Here is a 24,853-nt window from a genome sequence, read left to right as displayed (position 1 = left end):
AGGGACTATAACTGGTTTCGAGGGAAACGGGAGGGACAGAAACTTTTCCTCGATATAGGTGCTTGTTATTTTGCTGATGTGACTTGAGCTGCGGAAAAGGATAGTCAGAATTTCATGTGTGAATAATGAGCCCAAAGGCGTTTTTTGTAGTTTCAGTAGCTTTTCTTTTGAGCTCCCCAATTCCGTGAACGACAACCACACGTATTTAAATGAACTGAACCATCTAAGCACCAAATCATCTTCAATGTCTTTAAAAATATCATCGAACTCTATTTCGTCCATGAACAACGCTTTCTTATCGTTCTTTACCTGCCAATTAAAATTTATTCAAAAAGCTATTCATGAAGACAGTTTTTTCGATAAAGACAGTTTTTAAACGACCATGAAAGCTTAACTAAGAAAAAGTTTACAAACTGCAAACCCAGGTAGCCACAATATGAAGCCATAATTACCACATGACTGTTCTTATCAAGTAGGAAAAAAGACTTTTTTCGGCAAGGTGATTTTAAAATTTTGACTCGCAAAAGCAGCTTTGTAATGAGATTGAGTGCTCTAACATTGCTATAATTTTACTGTATTTGACAGGATTAGTTTTTAGGACAAGGGTTTTTTCAATCGCTCATTTGGCGGCGAAATTTTTTTCCTGTTTTTTTTTGCTTGGCTGTCCAGTCTTAGCAATGGTTTTCTTGAGAGGGGGAGTTTGTTGCCTCTCGTCGGTCTCCCCTACATCATTTTTGATAATTTTGAAGAAGAGGGATGTATATTAAAATGTCCACTCCACCCCTCCCCCTCCCCCCATTGCCCTTTTCCCCCTTTCTAATACAGGATATTTTTTTTGGTGGGGGGGGGGGGGGGAAGTTACGCCACGGGATAATTTAAACACGGGAAGTTGTCTGAAAATATGTTTTTAGTTAAAAGAGCTTGCGATTGATGTAGACCCCATCTATCGATCCAAAGAAATTGAGCTCCACAAGTTTAGGAGATATTCAATTTGTTGAAACATTTAGTATAAAAATTCTCAATTTTAATTGGCAACATTGTTCGTTGAGTTGTTTTCTGCTATCCAAAGTTGGGCAAGATTCTCCTCTGCAGACACACCGTGTATTTGAATTTTACTGTGAAGAGCACTGCTCCCACTATATTTTATGCTTTGATCCAAGAACTTACGAAATAGTTCTTTTCCGTGGCTGTAAAGGAAAATGATGCTTTCAATATCCGGCGATGAAGCCAATTCATTGCATTTCGAAAGGAGCAATGACGTTTTTCCGCATCCAGGTTGGCCCGTGATGATCAAATGCGTGTTACTCTGATCGGATAATATCCTATATTGTTGAGGACTCGTAACAAAATTCTCATTTGGGTTTTCCCGAATTTCTGGCTGAAGCTTAAGTGAGCTGAGGTAACGGCGGTCCAGGTCTAAAGCTGTTTCGTGTTGATTCGGGAGATGGTTGTTCAAGCCAGCTATCGAGATTAAAGCAGACACGTATGTAAGCAGCTGGCTATCAGACTCCTCGGAGGGACCAAAAAAGTCTTGGACCGATTGCTGGCACTCACTAATCTCAAGTGAGCTATTCACGCGAAGTAACTTTAAGCCTTCTTTATTCTCGTCTGCTCTCACCAAAAAATATAGGAAACGTGACATAGTTTGGTGGTTTTGTTCTGAATTTGCAAAAAATTGACGTCCAAATTTTAACTTTTTTATTGAGCCAGACTCTATGGTCATTTTTGCAATGGCTTCCCTGAAGTCAGAAAGGCCCACATTTGGTAAGAATATGACACACTTGAATAATTTCTCAATTTCAGTGCAGAAGCTCAAATCATGGCTACCAGAAAAAGTTCCAAAAAAATGAAGGAGAAATGAATGAAGCATCAAGAGCATATGCGGAATTATTCTCGTCAACACCTGTAAGATTCTTCTTTGAATTACTTCGCATAAATGGCCAGATGATTTAGGATTTCGCGTCAATCCAACTTCAAAAGCTACAATCTTGTTACCTGCGTATAGCCAGTCACATTGAAAGGGCTGAGGCTGTGTGCTGTCAGTGCTCAAGATAGTGCTCAAATGATCATTGGTAAAACTTTTAACAAAAACGCCACACGGGTTGTTCAATTTAGCCAACACCTGTTCTGAAAAAAGTCGAACCTCTCCCATGTACCTCGCATAGTCGGCAAAATAACCCAATTCACCCTCTTCGTTGTAAGCGTACAACATATTGTCCTCTATTCGATTCAAGTGTGGTATCGTAGTGAGCTTTCTCTTTCTGTCAGGGAAGAAGGCATCAAATAGCTTACATACATTGACAACTTGATGAAGGCCAAAGGAAGCCGAACTCAAAAATTCTAACTTTGTAGTGCGTAAGTTATATCTTTCTGACCGTCTCAACTCTTCATAGAAATTTAATGCAAGCTTTTTGATAAGGTGGGATGCTTGTACGTAGCGAGAATGTTTTTTGATTTCTGATGGTAGCTTTCTCTCATCTATGAATATGCTCACCACTTTCAAGTTTGGGAAGTGAGAACTTTTGTCAAAAGAAGAACGAAGATTCTCCAGATTGTTTGATTTCTTAGCTCTGTAGTCAAAGGCTGTGATTACGTCAACTGACAGTTGTTCCGAACTGAACACATTTTGGTCATCAATAGCAAGGATGTAATCATTAAGTGCGTTTAGTTGCTCGCTGACAGAAGCAGTTATTTTATCAATCGCTCCATCCCTTGACAGATCTTTTACGTGCTTAATAATAATAATCCTGTCAAACGAAGCAGCAGGAATAAATAAACACGAATGAATGAATCCTGTTTTAGTCCCAATTTTCCTCACAACTAAGCCGGGCAGATTAGATTCTCTCAGAAGCGATATTGTTCTGCTGTGGCCCATAATCAAGTCAATCGAAGGACTCAACAGTTTTAGCTCTGTCGGCATTGGTGGGACAATTACAAGACTAGTTGCCAACTTCTCTTCCACATCCATTTTGAGAGCAGCTGTCTAGACACACGCTATGCTAGGGGACGTTATTTGGAGGTTAACACGATATTTTCAATTGGTACAAATATTCCAAGTCAAACTTTCGATTCCAAGGAACGAATCTGCATTTTCATGAACATTATGGATTCTGACACTTTCGTTCAAATTTTCGCACTCGTTGAGTAATGATTCGCGTTTCAAACGGGAACAAGCATTGTCAAGTACCCAGGTAAAATCTCAGAACGGATTCCAAAATGAGTAATACTTTTCAACTTGGGAGTTCAATAATAAGTGAAGGGATAAACAACTGTAATAGTAAGCGTTGTATCTATGTGTAGGGATAAACAACTGTAATAGTAGGCGTTGTATCTATGTGTAGGGATAAATAACTGTAATAGTAAGCAACTGTTTATATATGAAGGGATAAACAACTGTAATAGTAGGCGTTGTATCTATGTGTAGGGATAAACAACTGTAATAGTAGGCGTTGTATCTATGTGTAGGGATAAATAACTGTAATAGTAAGCAACTGTTTCTATGTGAAGGGATAAACAACTGTATCTATGTGTTTGCACACTGTTCAAGAAATTGAGTAGAAAAGAAGCTAAACAAGGAATGCTTAAACCAAAAAAATTCGGAGAAAATGTTTGTTGTAAGCTAAAAAGGTGAGCATTGATAGCTGATGATTCCTGTTTAAACAGAACACCTTGTATTCCGAAATAGCAGTCCATATTGTATTAAAATTTGAGTTAAAGCTTAATTTTCTTATAAAAAATCCTTAGTTCACAACATAAACACTCATTGTTCTCAAATCTGGTACTTTTAATCTGCTGACATCATATTTTCAACCTCCAATTTTTGTTGAGTTCACGCAAGTGTAAATATCAATTGCGGATAAATGTTTAAAAATAAGTTCCTCTTGGTACAAGCGTCTATCGGCACCGAAAAGAATTTATTTTGAGGAAGAAGTGATGCTATGGAAAAACGATGCGGAAAACACTTATTTTGGCGGTAGCGTGTTCGAAATTGTAGTTATTTACCCTAAAAAGGAAATTAACTATTTCCAAATAAAAACGATATTTTTAAGGCGTAGTTAGACTTCACAAAATCAATTTTTCATTGAAAATGCCTCAAATTCAATATATTATAACTTCAAAAAAGGAAATCAGTGGAACTTATTTTCCACAAATTACAGCAAACATTAACAATGGAAAACCCTTCTCTTTATTTTCCAAATAAGGTTTGCTTGTTATGACTACGCGTTTTGCAAGTCGAAATAATTATACCCTAAAGTCTTCACAGGTTGAGGTGCCATCCGGAAGTGACCTCTGATCATACCAAGTCCAACGCACACAGTGTGTTCCCAGACAAAAATTACAGGGTCTGGGATTTGGTTCGAGCTCACAATAGTATGATTAGAGGTCACTTCGGTCTGGGGATGGTATCATCAGAGGTCACTTTGGTCTGGGAATGGTCTGATCAGAGGTGGATTCAAGCGCACATTAGTCTGATCAGGACCATTTTTTAGCGGGAATTTTTTCCTTTGATTTCTTGTTTATTTTACCGAGAGATGCCACTTGTGTCACTGCATCATTCCCACGCTTCACCTCACAGCTACACTACACCTCCTCAATTGTTGTGCTGCTTGATAACTAACTTAAAATCGCAGTTCGAAAACTCCTTTTCATTTGATGGCAAGAATAAGCAATTCAGCAGCAATGTATCTCTCAATTTAACACAGCTTATCAATTGAAGCTTTGGACTACATCTAACTTAGCTAGAAATTGGATACCAGACGGATTGAACAAAATTTTCTTAAGTGATCAGATTTTATTTGTTTACAACTAGAACGTGAACACATAACTGTTTTCGCAATCAGAAAGATGAAGACTACAGCAGAGAGAGACCGTTAAGAACATATAATAGATTAGAAAAAAACATGCTCAATATTTTAATAAGTGAAACATTGTTTTCGGAATAAAATCGAATTGTGTGTAACGATTATCAAAAATTGTTGATTAATGCGTTTATTTGGTTTTTGAAATGTCTATTAACTATCCAAATCGCCTGCTTCTTTGGTCTCAAGGAGAGTGCGAATGCAAACAAAAGCATAAGGGACTAATGTCGGAAGAGCTGTTCTCGACCGAGTTTTGGGAGCTCTAATCAACTGCAGCTTGATTTAACTGCAGCCTGAGTTCAAAGGTTAATACATACCGCTATTAATGTTTAAATTGAAAAAATGGCATGAGTTTCGACGAACTTATCCTTCTATTTGTAGTATTAGGTTGCCGACAGTTGACCTGAGCTGCTCGAAACTGTGAATGAAAGGGAACTTAAGATCAAGCAAAACGGACGCAGAAATTCAAGGGCATAAAAGTCACTCGAAAAGTCCAAATACAGTCCAGCGAGAAAAAAATGTAGCCGGTTGAATACCACAAACGAATCGAAAAGTTGCGCCATAAAAAATCTTGGATCTTTTCCTTTTGTGCCCGCAGAAACGAAAAACATCCAAACTCGGATCTATTCTGTTTTGGCCCCCAGTGTTTTTATGACTCCCATTTACAAATTATACGTTGTTACATAGCACGTTACTTTTGGGGTCATAAACGATTTATGCGTACTAAGCTGGGGGGGGGGGGGCAGAATAGATCCCCAAACTCTTATTTAATCCTTCATAAATTCAGAAATATGAAGAAAAACAGAAAAAAGCAGGATATTTTTTGTTCGTACCCCCTCCAGTATGTTATGCATCCCCAAGTTAAAGAGCACATGTCATTACATGTTAAATCATTATAAAAAATGGCACGTGCGTCTGAGGGGTGCGAATAATATGCATCCCCTAAGCTTGGGGGTCACAAACATAAAAGGCCCAAAAAGCAATTGACAGTGTAAAAAATCAATTTTTAGTGTGGGCAGTTAGGGTAGTATTTGGGGGTGGAGGTAGTGGGAGGGTAGTTGATAGGGTATTTGGGGGTAGGTGCAGGGGGTAGGTTTCTCTCTGTGTGTGTGTGTATGTGTGTGTGTGCGTGTGTAAGTGTGTGTGTGTATGTGTGTGTGTGTGTGTGTGGGGGGGGGGGGTGGTAAAGCACCATGTAAAAAAATCGTCTGTCTTAGGGGTGCAAAAAAAATCACCCACTTAGCTTGGGCGCAAACGGAAAAGATGCAAAGATCAATATGCAGCGTAAAAAATCAATATTTAGTGTCCATGATTAGGGGGGTATTTGGGGATGGGGTAGTAGGAGGGTAAGTTGGGAGAGTAATTTGGGGGGGGGGGGGGGGTAAGTGCAGGGAGTAGATGTGTGTGTGTGTGTGTGCGAGAGAGAGAGAGAGAGAGAGAGAGAGAGAGAGATGGCGGGCAAGATGTTGGGGGTAGATTTGATAGTTGGGAGGGAACTACGTGGTTATAAAAACTCTCAAAATGACCTTTTAACCTTGAATTGTACCATCAGTTTCTAGTTACTGTACATTGCAAACTAAACTTCTTCTAAAGTTCATTGGTCGAACCTTCTAGAAAAAATGTAAATACCTAAAATACAATCCAGAGAACTGAAGTAAAAACTGCACCTGACCAGCAGATGAGTTGAACAATGCCAGCCAAAACAAACAAACAATCTCACAAAATGAGAAAGTAGGAAAATCAAACAAACTAAACAACAATATAATCCTTGCTAAAAATCTTGAAGGTTTTACCTTGAATGCCAAATTTATTAAATCCCTTAACCCACGCATCAATATTGAAAGAATTTTTTTTCGAAATGAAGACAGAGAAAATCAAGTTTTATCAAAAATTGCTAAAATGTTAACATTCAGATGTTGAAAACCGTCTCCTTGCCAATAGTAAATATGCAGTAGTCTGCCATGAAACTCCAGAACGGTTTTCCTGCCCCTGGAGTTATATACTATAAAATGACCAAAAGCTGCGAAAAAATTAAAAAAAATATAAAAATCATTACTTTTCTCGTGTATTCTTTGCAGTATCAAAACATAAAGCTCTGAAAATTGGCATGAAAAGTATTTAAATCATGCATCAATCTCTATAAAATTGCTGAAACTCTTGACAACAAAGAGTTCGCAACCGTCCAATTGCCAATAGAAACTATGCAGTACCCTATTATCAAACTATTATGCAGTGACCTAATAAAAGATGATAAAAATTTTCAAAAGTTTTAAAAAATAGTAATTTTAGTACTCTTTTTCGTGTTTTGTTTGCATTATCAAATTTAATATCTCTGAAAATTAGCTAAAAAAGTTATTTTATCCTGAATAAGACCTCCACGAATTTGAAATACGCCAGTTTAAGACTAATCAAACAAAAAACTCGCAATTTGGCGCTAAAAACTCCTAAAAAATGACGCTATGTCCTTGAACTAGTACGTTTTACATTGAAAAAGTTTCAAAACTGATCGAAAAGTTTGCAAAATTTGTAATAACAAATAGTTGACAGCTATGCCATTGCCCGTAGAAACCATAGCTATACCATTGCCCGATCGTTGGGAGGGTATTGGGAGGTAGGTGCAGGGGCAGGTTTCTGTGTGTGCGTGTGTGTGGGCAAAAGCGTGTGGGGGGGGGGGGGTGGATGTTGTAAATCATCAAGTAGAAAAATTCCACGTCTGTCTTAGGGGTGCAAATAAAATTCACGCACTTAGCTGGGGCACAAAAGGAAAAAATAAAAAATCCAAAGATCAATATGCAGTGTAAAAAATCAATTTTTAGTGTCAATAATGGGGGTTATTTGGGTGTCGGGTAGTAAGAGGGTGGTTGGGAGGGTAGTTGTTGGGAAGTAGGTCCAGGGGGCAGTTGTATGTGAGAGAGAGAGAGAGAGCAAGATGTTGGGTTTAGATTTGATAGTTTGGAGGGACTTATATGGTTATAAAAACTCTCAAAATGACTTTTTAACCTTGAATTGTACCATCAATTCTTTATTTCTGTACATTGCAAACTAAGTTTCTCTTAAATTTCATTGTTCGAAAGCAAGTCCACGTTCTAGAACTGAAAAACTTAGATCCACTGCACCTGACCAGCAGATAAACTGATTAATGCCAGCCAAATACATAAACAAACTCACAAATTGAGAAAAGGGGATAATCAAACAAACTAAACAACAATATAATCCTTACTAAAAATCTTAAGCTTTTACCTTGAAGGCCAGATATATTAAATCCCTTAATCCACGCATTAATATTGAAAGAGTTTAATCAGATGTTGAAAACCGTCTCCTTGCCAATAGTAAATATGCAGTAGTCTGTCGTCAAACTCTAAAGGGGTGTCCCTGCGCCTAGCGCTCTATACTAAAAAATGACCAAAAGCTGCAAAAAAATTTAAAAAACGTAACAATCATTACTTTTTTCGTGTTTTCTTTGCAGTATCAAAACACATAGCTCTGAAAATTGGCTTGAAAATTAATTAAATCATGCATAAATTTCTACAAATTTGCTAAAACTCTTGACAACAAAGAATTCACAAACGTCCCATTGCCAATAGAAACTATGCAGTAACCTATTATCAACCTATTATGCAGTAATCTAATAAGAGGTGATAAAAAAGTTTCAAAAGTTCTAAAAAATAGTAATTTCAGTACTCTTTTTCGTGTTTTCTTTACAGTATCAAATTTTATATCACTGACAATTAATTTAAAAAATTTTATCCTGAATAAGACCTCTACCAAATTGAAATACGCCAGTTTAAGACTAATCAAACAAAAAACTCGCAATTTTGGGCTAAAAAACTCCTAAAAATGACGCTATGTCCTTGAACTAGTATGTTTTAACATTGAAAAAATTTCAAAATTGATCAAAAAGTTAGCAAAAATTTTTATTAGTAAATAGTTGACAGCTATGCCATTGCCCTAGAAACCATAGCTATACCATTGCCCGGTCGTTGGGAGGGTATTGGTGGTAGGTGCAGGGGCAGGTTTCTGTGTGTGCGTGTGTGTTGGCATATCCTTGTGTGGGGGGGGGAGTGGGGGGTTAATATTTCAAAAGAAGACAAAGAAATTCAGATTTCATCAAAAATTGCTAAAATGTTAACCTTCAGATGTTGAAAACCGTCTCCTTGCCAATTCTAAATATGCAGTAGCCTATCGTCAAACTCTAGAGCGGTGTCCCTGCCCCTTGAGTTCTAAAATAAAAAATGACCAAAATTGCAAAAAAAATTAAAAATCGTAACAATCAATACTTTTTTCGTGTTTTCTTTGCAGTATCAAAACTTACAACTCTGAAAATTGGCTTGAAAGCTAATTAAATCATGCGCATTAGTTTCTACAAAAAAGCTAGAATTCGTGACAACAAAGAGTTCACAACCGTCACATGCCCATAGAAATTATGCAGTAACCTATTATCAACCTATTATGCATTAACCTAAGAAAACATGATACAAATTTTCAAAAGTTTTAAAAAATACTAATTTTTGTACTCTCTTTCGTGTTTTCTTTACAGTATCAAATTTTATATCTCTGACAATTAGCTAAAAAAGTAATTTTATCCTGAATAAGACGCCAATTTGAAATACGCCAGTTTAAGACTAATCAAACAAGAATCTCGCAATTTTGGGCTAAAAAACTCCTAAAAATGACGCTATGTCCTTGAACTAGTATGTTCTAACATTGAAAAAGCTTCAAAATTGATCAAAAAGGTTGCAAAAATTTGTATTAATAAATAGTTAACAGCTATGCCATTGCCCGTAGAAGCCATAGCTATACCATTGCCCAATCGTTGGGAGGGTATTGGGAGGTAGGTGCAGGGGCAGGTTTCTGTGTGTGCGTGTTTGTGGGCAAAAGCGTGTGGGGGGGTGGATGTTGTAAATCATCAAGTAGAAAACTTCCACGTCTGTCTTGGGGGTGCAAATAAAATTCACGCACTTAGCTGGGGCACAAAAGGAAAAAATAAAAAATTCAAAGATCAATATGCAGTGTAAAAAATCAATTTTTAGTGTCAATAATGGGGGTTATTTGGGTGTCAGGTAGTAAGAGGGTGGTTGGGAGGGTAGTTGTTGGGAAGTAGGTCCAGGGGGCAGTTGTATGTGAGAGAGAGAGAGCAAGATGTTGGGTTTAGATTTGATAGTTTGGAGGGACTTATATGGTTATAAAAACTCTCAAAATGACTTTTTAACCTAGAATTGTACCATCAATTCTTTATTTCTGTACATTGCAAACTAAGCTTCTCTTAAATTTCATTGTTCGAAAGCAAGTCCACGTTCTAGAACTGAAAAATTTAGATCCACTGCACCTGACCAGCAGATAAACTGATTAATGCCAGCCAAATACATAAACAAACTCACAAATTGAGAAAAGGGGATAATCAAACAAACTAAACAAAAATATATTCCTTATCAAAAATCTGAAGCTTTTACCTTGAAGGCCAGATATATTAAATCCCTTAATCCACGCATTAATATTGAAAGAGTTTAATCAGATGTTGAAAACCGTCTCCCTGCCAATAGTAAATATGCAGTAATCTGTCGTCAAACTCTAAAGGGGTGTCCCTGCCCCTGGAGCTCTATACTAAAAAATGACCAAAAGCTGCAAAAAAACTTAAAAAACATAACAATCATTACTTTTTTCGTGTTTTCTTTGCAGTATCAAAACATATAGCTCTGAAATTTGGCTTGAAAATTAATTAAATCATGCATAAATTTCTACAAAATCGCTAAAACTCTTGACAACAAAGAATTCACAAACGTCCCATTGCCAATAGAAACTATGCAGTAACCTATTATCAACCTATTATGCAGTAATCTAATAAGAGGTGATAAAAAAATTTTCAAAAGTTCTAAAAAATAGTAATTTCAGTACTCTTTTTCGTGTTTTCTTTACAGTATCAAATTTTATATCACTGACAATTAATTTAAAAAATTTTATCCTGAATAAGACCTCTACCAAATTGAAACTCGCCAGTTTAAGACTAATCAAACAAAAAACTCGCAATTTTGGGCTAAAAAACTCCTAAAAATGACGCTATGTCCTTGAACTAGTATGTTTTAACATTGACAAAATTTCAAAATTGATCAAAAAGTTAGCAAAAATTTTTATTAGTAAATAGTTGACAGCTATGCCATTGCCCTAGAAACCATAGCTATACCATTGCCCGGTCGTTGGGAGGGTATTGGTGGTAGGTGGAGGGGCAGGTTTCTGTGTGTGCGTGTGTGTTGGCATATCCTTGTGTGGGGGGGAGTGGGGGGTTGTAAATAATCAACCAAAAATTTGTTACATCTGTCTTAGAGATGCAAATAAAATGCACCAATTTAGCTGGGGCACGAAAGGAAAAAATCCAAAGATCAATATGCAGTGTAAAAAATCAATTTTTAGTGTCGACAATTATGGGGTTATTTGGATGTCGGGTAGTAGGAGGGTATTTGGGAGGGTAGTTGAGGGGAGGTAGGTGCTGGAGATAGTTGTATGTGAGAGAGAGAGCAAGATGTTGGGTTTAGGTTTGATAGTTTGGAGGGACTTATATGGTTATAAAATCTCTCAAAATGACTTTCTAACCTTGAATTGTACCATCAATTCTTTATTTCTGTACATTGCAAACTAAGCTTCTCCTAAATTTTATTGTTCGAACGCAAGTCAGCGTTCTAGAACTGAAAAACTTAGATCCACTGCACCTGACCAGCAGATGAACTGATTAATGCCAGCCAAATACATAAACAACCTCACCAATTGAGAAAGGGGGATAATCAAACAAACCAAACAACAATATAATCCTTACAAAAAATCTGAAGCTTTTTCCTTGAAGGCTAAATTTATTAAATCCCTTAATCCACGCATTAATATTGAAAGAGTTTTAATTTCAAAAGAAGACAGAGAAATTCAGATTTCATCAAAAATTGCTAAAATGTTAACCTTCAGATGTTGAAAACCATCTCCTTGCCAATTGTAAATATGCAGTAGCCTATCGTCAAACTCTAGAGCGGTGTCCCTGCCCCTTGAGTTCTATAATAAAAAATGACCAAAATTGCAAAAAAAATTAAAAATCGTAACAATCAATACTTTTTTCGTGTTTTCTTTGCAGTATCAATACTTATAGCTCTGAAAATTGGCTTGAAAGCTAATTAAATCATGCATTAGTTTCTACAAAAAAGCTAGAATTCGTGACCACAAAGAGTTCACAACCGTCACATGCCCATAGAAATTATGCAGTAACCTATTATCAACCTATTATGCATTAACCTAATAAAACATGATACAAATTTTCAAAAGTTTTAAAAAATACTAATTTTTGTACTCTCTTTCGTGTTTTCTTTACAGTATCAAATTTTATATCTCTGACAATTAGCTAAAAAAGTAATTTTATCCTGAATAAGACGCCAATTTGAAATACGCCAGTTTAAGACTAATCAAACAAGAATCTCGCAATTTTGGGCTAAAAAACTCCCAAAAATGACGCTATGTCCTTGAACTAGTATGTTCTAACATTGAAAAAGTTTCAAAATCGATCAAAAAGGTTGCAAAAATTTGTATTAATAAATAGTTAACAGCTATGCCATTGCCCGTAGAAACCATAGCCATGCCATTGCCCGGTCGTTGAGATGGTTTTGGGGGTGTCGGGTAGTAAGATGGTAGTTGGGAGGGTATTTGTGGTGAGGTAGGTGCAGGGGGTAGGTGTGTGTGAGAGAGAGAGCAAGATGTTGTTGGTAGATTTGATAGTTTGGAGGGACATATGTGATTACAAAAACTCTTAAAATGACTTTTTAACCTTGAATTGTACCATCAATTCTTTATTGCTGTACATTGCAAACTAAGCTTCTTCTAAATTTCATTTTTCAAAAACAAGTCAACGTTCTAGAACGAAAAAATTTAGATCCAGTTCACCTAGGCCCAGCAGATGAACTGATTAATGCCAGCCAAAAACATAAGCAACCTCACAAATTGAGAATGGGGGATAATCAAACAAACTAAACAACAATATCTTCCTTCCTAATAATCTCGAAGCTTTCACCTTGAAGGCCAAATTTTATTAAATTACTTTACCCACGCATCAACCTTGAAAGAATTTTATTTGCCAATAAAGACAAAGAAAGTCAAGTTTCATCAGAAAATTGCTAAAATTGTCGACATTAAAATGTTGAAAATGGTCTCCTTGCCAATGGTAACTAGACAGTAGTCTATCATCAAACTCTAGCGGTTTCCCTGCCCCTGTCCTATTATCAGACCCTAACGCAGTTTTTCATGCCCGTGAGGCTGAAAACCTCAAAAAATTGACAAAAAATAATCAAAAACAAGTGAAAAAAATGCAACTTTTTGTGATTGTATTTGCACTACCAAAAAACCAAAAAAATAGCTCAACAAACGGTCATAGCAAGTTATTATATACTGCAAAAGTTTTTGTGAACTTTGAAAAACCTCAATTCAAGACTAGTCAAACAAAAAACTCAAAAACTGACAAAAATGATTTAAAAAAATGGCACCAATTTGGGCTAAGAATTCCTAAATCGACCTTTTTACATTAAGTTCAGGCTTTAAAAGCAGCTGCACCATTCTAAACACTTGAAGAACTGCTTATAATTTTTTTGGGCTTTTATTGAAACCTAAAGCGCACTAGCACCTGTTCATCCCGTTTGTTAATATTGTCGACATTAAAATATTGAAAATGGTCTCCTTGCCAATAGTAACTAGACAGTAGTCTATCATCAAACTCTAGCGGTTTCCCTGCCCCTGTCCTATTATCAGACCCTAACGCAGTTTTTCTTGCCCGTGAGGCTGAAAACCTCAAAAAATTGACAAAAAATAATCAAAAACAAGTGAAAAAAATGCAACTTTTTGTGATTGTATTTGCACTACCAAAAAACCAAAAAAAATAGCTCAACAAACGGTCATAGCAAGTAATTATATACTGCTAAAGTTTTTGTGAACTTTGAAAAACCTCAATTCAAGACTAGTCAAACAAAAAACTCAAAAACTGACAAAAATGATTTAAAAAAATGGCACCAATTTGGGCTAAGAATTCCTAAATCGACCTTTTTACATTAAGTTCAGGCTTTAAAAGCAGCTGCACCATTCTAAACACTTGAAGAACTGCTAATAATTTTTTTGGGCTTTTATTGAAACCTAAAGCGCACTAGCACCTGTTCATCCCGTTTTGAAAGATCAAAGTCTTTAAAAATGTGCGAGAACATCTTACAGATCAATTGAAGAATCCCATCAAAAATACAAAACATCAAAATTCGAGAAACAAAAACAATAAAAAAGCAATTAAAAAAAAATCATTCCACCAACTCTTGAAGCTTTTACCCTGAAGGCCAAATATGATAAAATTGAATATAATCATTTATTCACGCACAAGCTTTGAAAGTGATTTATTTGCCACCAGAGGTAGATAAACTAGAAAAATTATCAAAAGCATATTAAATTGAAAAATTTTAAATCTAAAGAAAGTCTTCAATTTGTGCGGAAAAAATTATCAGAACCTTTTTTTCTCTCTCGAGATTTGATGTGTAACCCATCCGCAAGGCTAAGAAGAACTTCGTTGGTCACTAAAGATGGTTAAAACCAGAAAATGAGTTCAAAATTCGAGAAAAAAAAAATTTTTAAAAATTATTTGAAAATTTTATCAAAATCTTGCTAAAATTTGTAATATGAACATCTTCAGAACCACTCCACTGTCTCGTTTCCAGAGACTATCCAGTACTCCTATTTCAAGTCATAAAAAATTCACAGGCTCGTTAAGATCGCCAAATTTCAAAATCAAATTAAAAATTGCATCTCCTGACATATAAATAATTATTAAAACTTGTTTCTGAGAACACTGCTAAAAATTGTGATACTCAAAAATTAAGAATTATTTTAACGCCAATAAAAACTAAGCAGTAACATACTAGCAAACCAAATAGGAGGATTCACAGCTACAAGGGAAAAGTACAAAATTTTCAGAAACTTTTTAAAAAATTCATTTTTTAAAAGTGATTAAATTTATAATATCGATGTCAAAAAATATTTCATTAGCACTAGAAACTAATTATTTAGCTGTTATCAAACCCTAGACGAATTTCACTGGCCCTTGACTACGAACAAACTAGAAAAACAACATGAGCTTTTCCAAAAATTGGAAAAATTGCAAAAAACACTATCAGTTATTGTGTTTAGGTTTGCAGCAGCGAAATATATATTTCATAGAATGGTTGCGAAAAATTTTATCAATTTCAACAAACGTCAATTCAGGGTCGAACAAACAAAAACTTATAAAATGACAACAAAAATGAAAAATTGCAACGTTTTGAGCACGAAAACACTCAAAAACAACCTTTTTAGCTCGACGTTAATCCTTCTTAGCAGCTTCGGAATTTAAAAGCACTTAAACCTAAAAAAGCACTTAAACCCCTTAAAAGCACCACATTTAAAAGTGTACTAAACCTAACCCAGCCCTTCTAATGGAACTTAATTGCCACTGAGCCTACCCGTTTATCCCTTTTTCTACAAAAAAAATAGCAGCACAAGCTTGAACGAAAGTCCAAGGATGTAAGTTGGAGACATAGAATTACTCTACTTGACCAGCAGATCAATGGGACAAAGCCAGGTAGAAAAAATTAACAAGCTCAAAAGTTGAGAAACTAAAATAATCAAACAAACTGAAGAGAAAAAATCATTGCTGAAACTCTTGAAGTTTATACCCTACAGGCCAAAAATTATTAGGCATTCCCATTATCCCACACAAAAGCCATGAAGGGGGCCTATTGGCCAGTAAAAACGAAAAACTCAAGAAAAACAGACATAAAAATGAGCAAAGAAAAAATTAACAATATTTTGCAACTTTTTTGCTTCTGGAACCTCTCCAATAACATATCTGCAATACCTGAAAAAATTTCATTATCCCGTAAAGGTCGATAATCTGAAAAAATTCAGAAAAATTTAAAAATATATTGAAATCAGGTGCGAATTTTAAGGAAATTTTTTTAACATTTGGGATACTAACATCTCCAGGCACTTTTTGTCTTCTCCGGAGGCTATATAGTAAACCAACTTCACGTCCTACTTAGTTTTTTTGGCTCAATGATTGGTTAACTAGGACCTGTTAAAAATTTTTCAAAAAATCATTTTTCATCGAAAAATTACAGAAGTTAAGGATATGAAAAGGTGAAAAACATTTCATTGCCCCTAGCTGCTTTCAATAGCATATTATAAAACCCTAAGGGAGTTTACCTGACCGCTGAGGCAAAGAAAATTGAAGAAAACAAAAATATTTTCAAAAAAGTTTGAAAACTTTGCAAGTTTTATCAAAAAACATGCTAGAGTTAGTGTTGAAAACAAATCCATTGCCACTGAAAATTAAAAAGCGAAAATATTCTTAAACTTTCAAGGAGGGTATCTGGCCCTGAGGCTGAACAAAAGACAAAAAAAATTCAAAAAACTTGAACAAAAATAGCTCGACAAATGACAAAAAATTTCAAAAAACTTGAACAAAAATAGCAAGAGTTATAAAAAGGAGAAACTAAAACAATTGAGAAACTAAACAAAAAATAACTATCCTTGCTCCTACCCGGAGGGTCAAGTTTCATGAAAATAACTTTTCGCCCACAAATAAGCCTCGAAAGAAGTTAATCGGCCACTAAAGATAGACAAGATCGAGAATTATGTCAAATACCCTAAAAAGAAAAAGAAATTGGCAAAATTTACAAAGTGTCTAAAATTAGCAGAATTAATGTTTTCAAAACCTTTTTTCTGCCTCTCAAATCTTTCCAGTAACCCATCTGCAAGACTTTAAGTTAAATATGCCCTTTGAAAACAGTAAACTTTGAAAATGACAAAAATTTCATTATTTTATTGAGGAGGTTCCGTGGCCTCTAGAACGTGAGTAACTCAAAAATGGCAAACTTTTATTATGTAAGCTTGATGAAAATTGCAAGTTTGATTAAAAAATTGCTAAAACTCGTGATATTAAAACGTTGAAAATCATTTTCTTACAACTAGAAAATATGCAATTACCTTTTATCAAATCCTCGAGGAGGTTGCTTTGCCCGGGAAACTTTACCAAATATTGTTCAACTATTAATGTAGTCTGGCTCGTTGTGTTATGACTGCGCAATGTCCTATAAGTTTAGAATGGCATTGTTTGGCAGTGAATCTGGGCGCGGGTAAATTGTGGTCATTCTTGATTTAATATTTAAACTGGCGGTGTGAATACAATACTTAATTTGATTAGCAGAAATGCTAACTCAAATGCGATATGTGAACCCTAGTCAAGACCAGATGGTTATCTTGCAAGATCTTCCAAGATTCTTGCAAAAAAATGGTTATCTTGCACGATCTTGCAAGAAAATGGTTATCTTGCAAGATCTTGCAAGACGATGGCTATCTTGCAAGATCTTGCAAGAATAATGGTTATCTTGAAAGATTCTTGCAAGTTCGTTCCGGTCGAGCTCTGCTAGCATTGGCTGTTTTAGACGCATTGTCTTTCATTTAGCGCAAACTATAGTGGAATGAGTTTTCAGAGATCATTTGAAACAAAATTTATACCAGATATCTGTATTTTATTGCAGCCGTTGGTATTAATACTGGTTACTCTCATTTATTTACATTAATTCGTTCTTCAAATTTCTTGTTTTGCTACTATGGAAAACAATTTACTTTCTTTTTCTAAATTGATTCAATTTTAAGTTTGAGCGGATGAAAACAAAGTTGATGCTATTTTGGTTGTAATTATGTATCACAATGTAAAAAAAATTGATAGGAAGCAATTTTCACGTCTCGTTTTGATCTTGTTCGATCATGTTCCATTTATTTGCATATTTGTAAAACGAATGGTTATCTTGCAAGATTCGTGCAAGACAGAGGGTTATCTTGCAAGATCTTGCAAGATTTTGGAAGAAAATCTTGCAAGACGATGTATCGTCTTGCATGATTTTGACAGAATCTTGCAAGATCTTGCAAGATAACCATTCGTTGTTGACTGGGGAAATGCAAACCGGAGTGTTTAATTACAAACTCAAGAGTTTGCAGAAAATTAAATTTAAAGATGTTTAATTTCAAAACTGAATATCAAACAGAACGAGCCAAGGTCAACAAATCAAATTATTTAGATTACTACTGAAATGTGGAAACAGAGCTTTTTGTACGATCAAACCCGTGAAGTCTAGTGAAGGTAGATGACATTAGTAAATGACAAGAAAATGACTATAACACTGCTAGCACTGTTAGTCCCGTTCAGTTCTTTTGTGGCTTGTGAAAACTTTTAGAGTTTCACTCTTAGATTTGTGAAAACTCTTAGACGTTCGAAAGCAGCAGGGAAAAATAGCAGGGTGAGCCTAGAAAATGCCGATTTTTTTTTGTTTTGAGAGACTAGAGCCCAGAAAAATAAAATAAACTAGATTCTTTGATAATTCTCGTGTTATTTTCATCTCTTCAACCCATGAGATGGATCGGTTAAAAATTTTCAAAGGGGGTTTTCATTTTCATCAAAAATGTGAACGAATTCAAGATTTTGTTTAAATACAGCAAAATACAGGGATTAGAGTGGAGGAGAAATTAGTTAATTGTTGTGATTGCATCAAGAGGTAATCTGAAACTTTGCAGCGCTTCCTTTTCTCACCGTCCTAAAATAATTTAACAACTTGATTCCGTCTCTTCAATGTGGCCACAAAGTATTAATAGTGTAATAGTCAATCTCAAACAGCGGAATTTTTGACCAAATTCAAGTTAACACCCCAACCACATTTGTTATTCTGCTGGCTGGATAAACAAATAGTTGAACAATTAGGTGTCTCAATTTGTGCTTTAATCAGGAAAACGCAGAAATTCGAAATGTAATGAGCAATCCATATGTTATGAGCTACGCAAGTTTTATTGTCTTATACAACTTCGAATGAAGATTGAAACAGTACCAAACTTCTGATGAAAATCAATATGATTAAAGTCAGCATACTTTGAGTTTATTACAAAGCGTACACACCTATCTATAACCAACTACAAAAATACCGAAAACCACCGCCACCAATATAATTTTTTGCACGCGACAATTTTTGTCCAAAATATTTAATATCAACAGCCTCCTGCAACGCACAAGTAAAAAATGAACGAGAGAGAAGAAACTGCTTGAATGCACAACTAAAGCGCAGAATAACTTTATCGAGCAGTCCAAGCTAACTACAAAACAGAACAACAAAAAATAAACAAAGTTTTGGCTATAATGTTAATAATTCGAGTGGAATTTATTTACGAAAGCGAAGCATAACATTTACTGATCATACATGCAAACAAAGAAAGAGCTACAACTTATTTTTATGCGATTTTACGGAGGCTGATCTTTTATGGTTTTATTATACACTTATAGTAATGATGCCAATATGAAATTCAGCACAAACTAACAGTTAATGTTTTCCATTTAAGTATTGCAAACAATCATAGCACCAAATCGACGGTTCATTTGCAAATTGCTGCAAGACTCTTACAAAGTTAAAAAAATCACATTAGAGTTTTGCGAGACTTCTGTAAAAGTGTTTTGACCTGAAGGAATTTCAAAAGACAATGTTTTTTCTTATAAGTATCTGGAATTATAATAGACTTTTAATGCAAACATCCTACAAAACGCTTGCAGGAGAAGCGTCTTCTTTTTCTTTGTAAAATACATATGTTCAAACCTGATAAATAAGTTCTGAGCTCTATTTAGGAGGTTTGATGTCAGTCCACCAACAACAAACAACCTAGATATTAGACTGCAGCCTTTCAGAACCGCAAAACCAAGAATCAATAATATTTTGAAAAATTCGATTAAACCGCTGATTATATAGCCCGAACATTCTACATTAAATCAGTTGACGAAAAGATTAAATCAAGGTTGTTGTTTCAAAAAGAAATTGACTGCTGCATTACTCTATGCAAGAACTTTCAGAATCGAGTTTCCTCTAGAAAACTCATATTTAACGCAAACTCATATTTAACGGATCAAATTTTTGATAACTGTGGTGATGGTGTATGGCTAATTGCAATTAAATGCTACAATGATAAAATGGGCAGGTATAAAGCTTCAAGTGAGACCAAAGGGCCAAATTATTCACCAAAAAGCATCGTTCGACAACAATAAACTGTGTTGCTGCTGCTCTGGAATCTCAGTCGAATCCAATCTACACACACACTGATTCTGAGTTTGGTCAAGCCGGTTCATTACTTCGATTCCTACTGACCAATAAACTCCCTGGACCTTGGTTGCATTAATTTTCAGCGCTGTACCACTGACCTTCAATTGTAACCTATACTGTACCAGACAAATAGCGGTATAAATACTTTTTCCAGTCTGCCCAGACTCTATTAGGAGAAATCCTAGTATGTCCTTCTTCTTCGCAGCCTCATTTAAATAAATGGCCCACACTGCACAGAATATATCACATTTCTTTCATCATCAGACTGTACGTACAAAGAAAACAGCAAGTTTTTAAAAAAATTTGATTAACTCGATCATATGCAAGATTTTCTTAAATTGGCGATACGCTCAAAAGATATTCTAGCTCCAACTATACCGTACATTGGTACAATCAATTCCTTGGGGGTAGAGGCGTAGGATGTCGGCGGAGGTCGGTTGATACCTGTGGAGGTTGGTAGCGGATGTTGGTAGCTGAGGTCGGTGGGGGTCGATAGCAGAGATCGGTGGAGGTTGGTAGCGGACGTCGGTGGAGGTTTGTGGCCGAGGCCGGTGGCGGAGGTCGGTGGAGGTTGGTGGTGGAGGTCAGTGGAGGTTGCAGGAGGTCGGTGGAGATCGTTGGAAGTCTGTGGCGGAGGTCAGTGGAGGTAGAAGGGAGTGGAGGTCGGTGGAGTTTGGTGGAGGTTGATGAGCGAGTCAAAATTAGATGTGTAGAAAAAGTACTTGCTTGTAGTTCAAGCTTCGGGATTTTGCAAATGGGAGGGTCAATCCCAGTGTTTATCAGTCTATTTCAGTTTATCTTTTTCCAATGTGAATAGTAGACTCAATGTTCTTCAAATGTTGTGTATTTCAGATTTGATTGAAAGTTGTTTTGTCCCTTTGTTGCTGATTGATTACGTTGTCTGATTGTTGTTGCGAAAATATTTGTTTTTTGAAATGGCAGGAATCCGTATGAAATTTTGTATTGAGAAATCAGTTATTAATTGCGAGTCATCGCTGCTTCTTGCTATAACCCATCCAGACACTAATCTACGCCATAGTATTGTTTCATATAAGTCATCTATTCCATTAGAGCTTGAAAGTGAAGAGAAGTTGCTGAAGTTGAATAGGAAAAGAGAGGCGCCAAATGAGAAAATCAATTGTGCTCGTTCAGTGGTTGTGAATAAGCGGCAGGTGAGGAATTTTAGGTGCTCGTGTTGTAGCTATGAGTCACGTGCAGAACATCTCACTGCTCGCCACGTTTCATGAGTTCACGAAAACATTATTGAGCCACAGAATTGCGAGCTCTGCGAGTTCAGAACAATTTATTTATCAAATTTAAAGCGCCATTATCAAGAGATCTCACAACAACAACAACAAAGTAACTCTAAAGTTGGATTCGTCCAGTTTGTAGTCAATTTTCAATCAGTAGTCGTCTGTCTTCATTGTTTATAGTGTAAATGTTACCTTGTTGTATTTTTTTGTGTTAGTGTTTTGTTTATTGTGACTGATGTTGTTACTAATGTATGTTACTCCGTGTGCTACTGACTTATGTTACTGGCTTATGTATGTTATGGCTTAAATATGTTACTGGCTCTTGCTACTGGCTTAGAGAAGTGTTACTGGCCTAAGCTACGACTGATAACCAGACTGTAGTGAGTAAAAGCGAAGAAGAGGTGATTGTGTTTTTACGCCCGAATTGTGCCAGAATTAACCTGTTTCAAATTTTACGGAACAAGAAAAACGGGATGGTATATTTCGAATTGAGCAGCTTGTGATCCTGTCCTGTTAAATTGTATGCAAAGATGCAACAGGACTCCTATGTAAGTAGTATATAATACCTACGTAAAGAAAGGGGGGTTATCATTCGACTCTTAACCATAGGATAATAGGTAGTGGCGGTTAAGTGGGAATAGGCTAGGCGGGATAAAATCTTTCCGCCTGCTGTTTATTGCCGTTTGGATTGTTCTATTCCGCCGTTCTTGCTAGTTCTTTCTGGTCGTTTGAATTTAACGCTACATGTAAAAAGTAGTCTCATTACCCTAATAGAGGGGAGGGGCTTATTATGTGATATTTAGACGTGTGATTAAGTGGTTTTGGTCAGTTGTTAGCAAAAATTGATCATTAATGGGAGAATGTGTGCATAGATCAAATGACAACTATAGCAACGCTTGATTTGAAAAGTATTCACGAAACTTACAAGGAAATCGAAAAAGAATATTCACAATACGGTAAACGATTTTTATACTTTTTAGCCACTTGTTTGCATTTGGATCCGGATCTTGATTTGGATATTGCGTTGAAATTGCGGCCGTACAGAGGTTCGATTGGTATTGATAATTCTTCGTTAGACAAATATTTCAAAAATTTAAAAATTTTGAGGTTACATGCCATACTCCACGACGCTTCCGGTTTTGTTTATGAATATAGTGAAAAGGGTCCAGGCTATTCTTACGTATTACCTTGTTCAGTGACAAATGAGTACCTTGGTCATGTGACTGGAATTGCTTTTTGTTTATACGTAAAATCTTTCAAAAATAGTTTATTCAATTTGCTGGAATGTTGAAAACCGGAGCGGTTGTTCTTGATTTTGAAGGCTTTCGAAGTAAAAAATCTGGATTTATAATAAAAGAACTTGCGGTATCTACCGAAAATTACAACGATATAATTTCGTTTTTACCTCCAAAATCATTTAACATACTTTGTTCGAGTGAGCAAAGATCTTTCCTGTGGGTATCTAAATTCCTTCATGGTCTCTCGTGGGTGACAGGAGAGTACCCTTATTATTATTTGCAACAGATTTTTCAAAGTATAGTTCATCGATTTCCCTTTTCTGATTTTTACGCAAAAGGAATAGAAAAAACGGAAACTTTACGACAGCTGTTACAGAGGAACGTTATCAACTTGGAAACTTTGTTCTGCCCAAAAATTGAACACTTGAAGTTGTATCGGGAGACACCGGTTGGTAAATTACATGCATTGAGTTGCCCAAAACGACAGAGAACCAAGCATTGTGCCAATAAGAAGGCAAAACTCTTTTACCAGTGGATGACGAATGAATCGTCGGTTAGAGAAACCAGCTCCGTCTCTACTACAAGTGAATTTGTCTCCAAATTTGACAGTTTACAGTTGCATAACGCCTGAAAATCAGTTAACGATTACTCTAATCAAGGAAGAAAAAATTGACACAAGAGGCCAAACAGTTTTGAGAAAACAGCAGATTGTGTGTGCTGGTGCTGAAATAGAAGCTTTCAAGAAGTATCTTTCTCTACTGGAGTACTTTCAATTGTACCATGTCTTTACAAGAGAAAATGAAAAGGTTGAAACTAACCCCTTTAACTACGCCCAAGCGTGCAGTACCAGTTCTGATGTCTCTGGACGATGAGACTCTTCCCGATGACATCACGCAGCTGATTAAAGAGAACAATGTAGAGTCAATTGTTTATAGAGATAAACAAGATTCGATGAATGCAAACTATACAATCACTTACAAACAAGGAGACGAAGACTCTGGATATGTTTCTTATGAATTTTTTATAGCTAAATAATTATGTAAAAATTCCTGGAAAGCAATTCATTTTTTTGAACAATTTTATTTCACAATGAGTCAAACCGAAGATCAATTAGATTCGGGTGGAGGCATAACTGACTTGGTTTTTGACGCCGAGCACCAAGAAAGACAATCTTGGAGGTTTTGCAATTCGAGATTGCCTCGATCAGAGGTTGTATACTTTACACAAATCATTATAATAATTTTTCTTATAACTGTATCTCTCACCAAGTTGGTTTTTTTCAGTCTTGACTGTGAAGAATCCAAATTTTGGTTTTCACTTCTTTCTTGTACAGTTGGATAAGCTCTTTTAAATCCAAAGTTATGAATAAAGTTATTTCTACCAATGACCTGTTGTTCATGGCTGTTTGCGGGCCGCCTTGCTGGGGGAAAACTGAGTTCATTTTCAAAATGTTATTAGTTGGCACATTTTTCCCAGAGTTTCAAACAGTTTATTATTTTTATCAGCATGATCAGTCAAAATTCCAATCGTTAGAGAAGAAACTGAACATACATTTTAAAAAATTCTCCAATTTTGAGCTCATTTCAGAGTTAGAGAACTGCCTTCTTGTGTTCGATGATTCATGTGAAGAAATTTTTAATGACAACGAATTTTCCAAATTAGCAACCGCAGGGCGACATAGAAACATCAGTGTAATTTATGTTAAACACAATTTGTTCCAGCAAAGCAGATGGTCCAGAACAATTGATCTAAACACAACATATATCATATTGTTCAAATCACCCCGTGACACACAACAGATTAGTTTTATTGGTCGACAGTTGAATAATGCACAATTTTTAAAAGAAAGCTATGAGCTCGCAACCAAAGAACCGTTTGGTGATTTATTAATTGACTTGGATCCAAAACCATCAGACGTCTTGCGCTACTGTTCAAATATTGTTCCTCCAGGACCATCAATTTTTTATCTGCCATCAGCTAAAGCCGTTATCACAAATTTGAGCGATGAGAGAGAAAGAAGTTTGTATGCTGGGGCGGCTGCTAGACATATCGGATACAAAACTAAGAGAGAGCTACAAATAAATTCATTAAATTCCTTTGCGAATGTTTGCTCAACATTGTCAATGGTAATGTTCCAAAAAGAAAAAGTGTTGTAGAAGGTTATGAAAAATCATTCAAAAAGCTATTGTCTAGACAAACAAGTTTGAAAGAAAAGAGGCAACTTTTTGCTAGAGAAACAGATTTGGTCAAAATTGTTGGTTTCGCTTGTTGTCGATATTTGACAAAATCATAATACGCACCGAAGAATTCATTTTAATTCCAAAACGAATGTTTGCTTC

General features: G+C 35.8%; 1 protein-coding gene across 14 annotated transcripts in view; it reads right to left on the bottom strand.

The window, feature by feature from the left end:
* LOC142349588 (uncharacterized) overlaps nt 1–18,783 on the bottom strand; it is a 65,614-nt gene extending 46,831 nt beyond the window's left edge. For 3 of the 14 annotated variants that reach the window (XM_075401263.1, XM_075401264.1, XM_075401249.1), the window contains exons 1-3: nt 18,478–18,783; nt 1,037–3,651; nt 1–309 (exon numbers count right to left, since the gene is read on the bottom strand). The exon at nt 1–309 is cut by the window's left edge and continues 293 nt beyond it. In XM_075401263.1, coding sequence (XP_075257378.1) covers nt 1–309; nt 1,037–2,968 — 2,241 coding nt within the window. In that variant the 5' untranslated portion in view covers nt 2,969–3,651; nt 18,478–18,783. Of the gene's footprint in view, nt 310–1,036; nt 3,652–18,391; nt 18,419–18,477 lie in introns of those variants that run through there. The other 11 variants (XM_075401250.1, XM_075401253.1, XM_075401254.1 and 8 more) reach the window with 11 other exon arrangements.
* Between the last annotated feature and the right edge of the window lie 6,070 nt (nt 18,784–24,853).

The sequence above is a fragment of the Convolutriloba macropyga genome, chromosome 11, assembly GCF_964194025.1.
Source record: "Convolutriloba macropyga chromosome 11, txConMacr16.3, whole genome shotgun sequence".
Lineage (NCBI taxonomy): Eukaryota > Metazoa > Xenacoelomorpha > Acoela > Convolutidae > Convolutriloba > Convolutriloba macropyga.
This window is presented reverse-complemented; position numbering and strand designations above follow the sequence as displayed.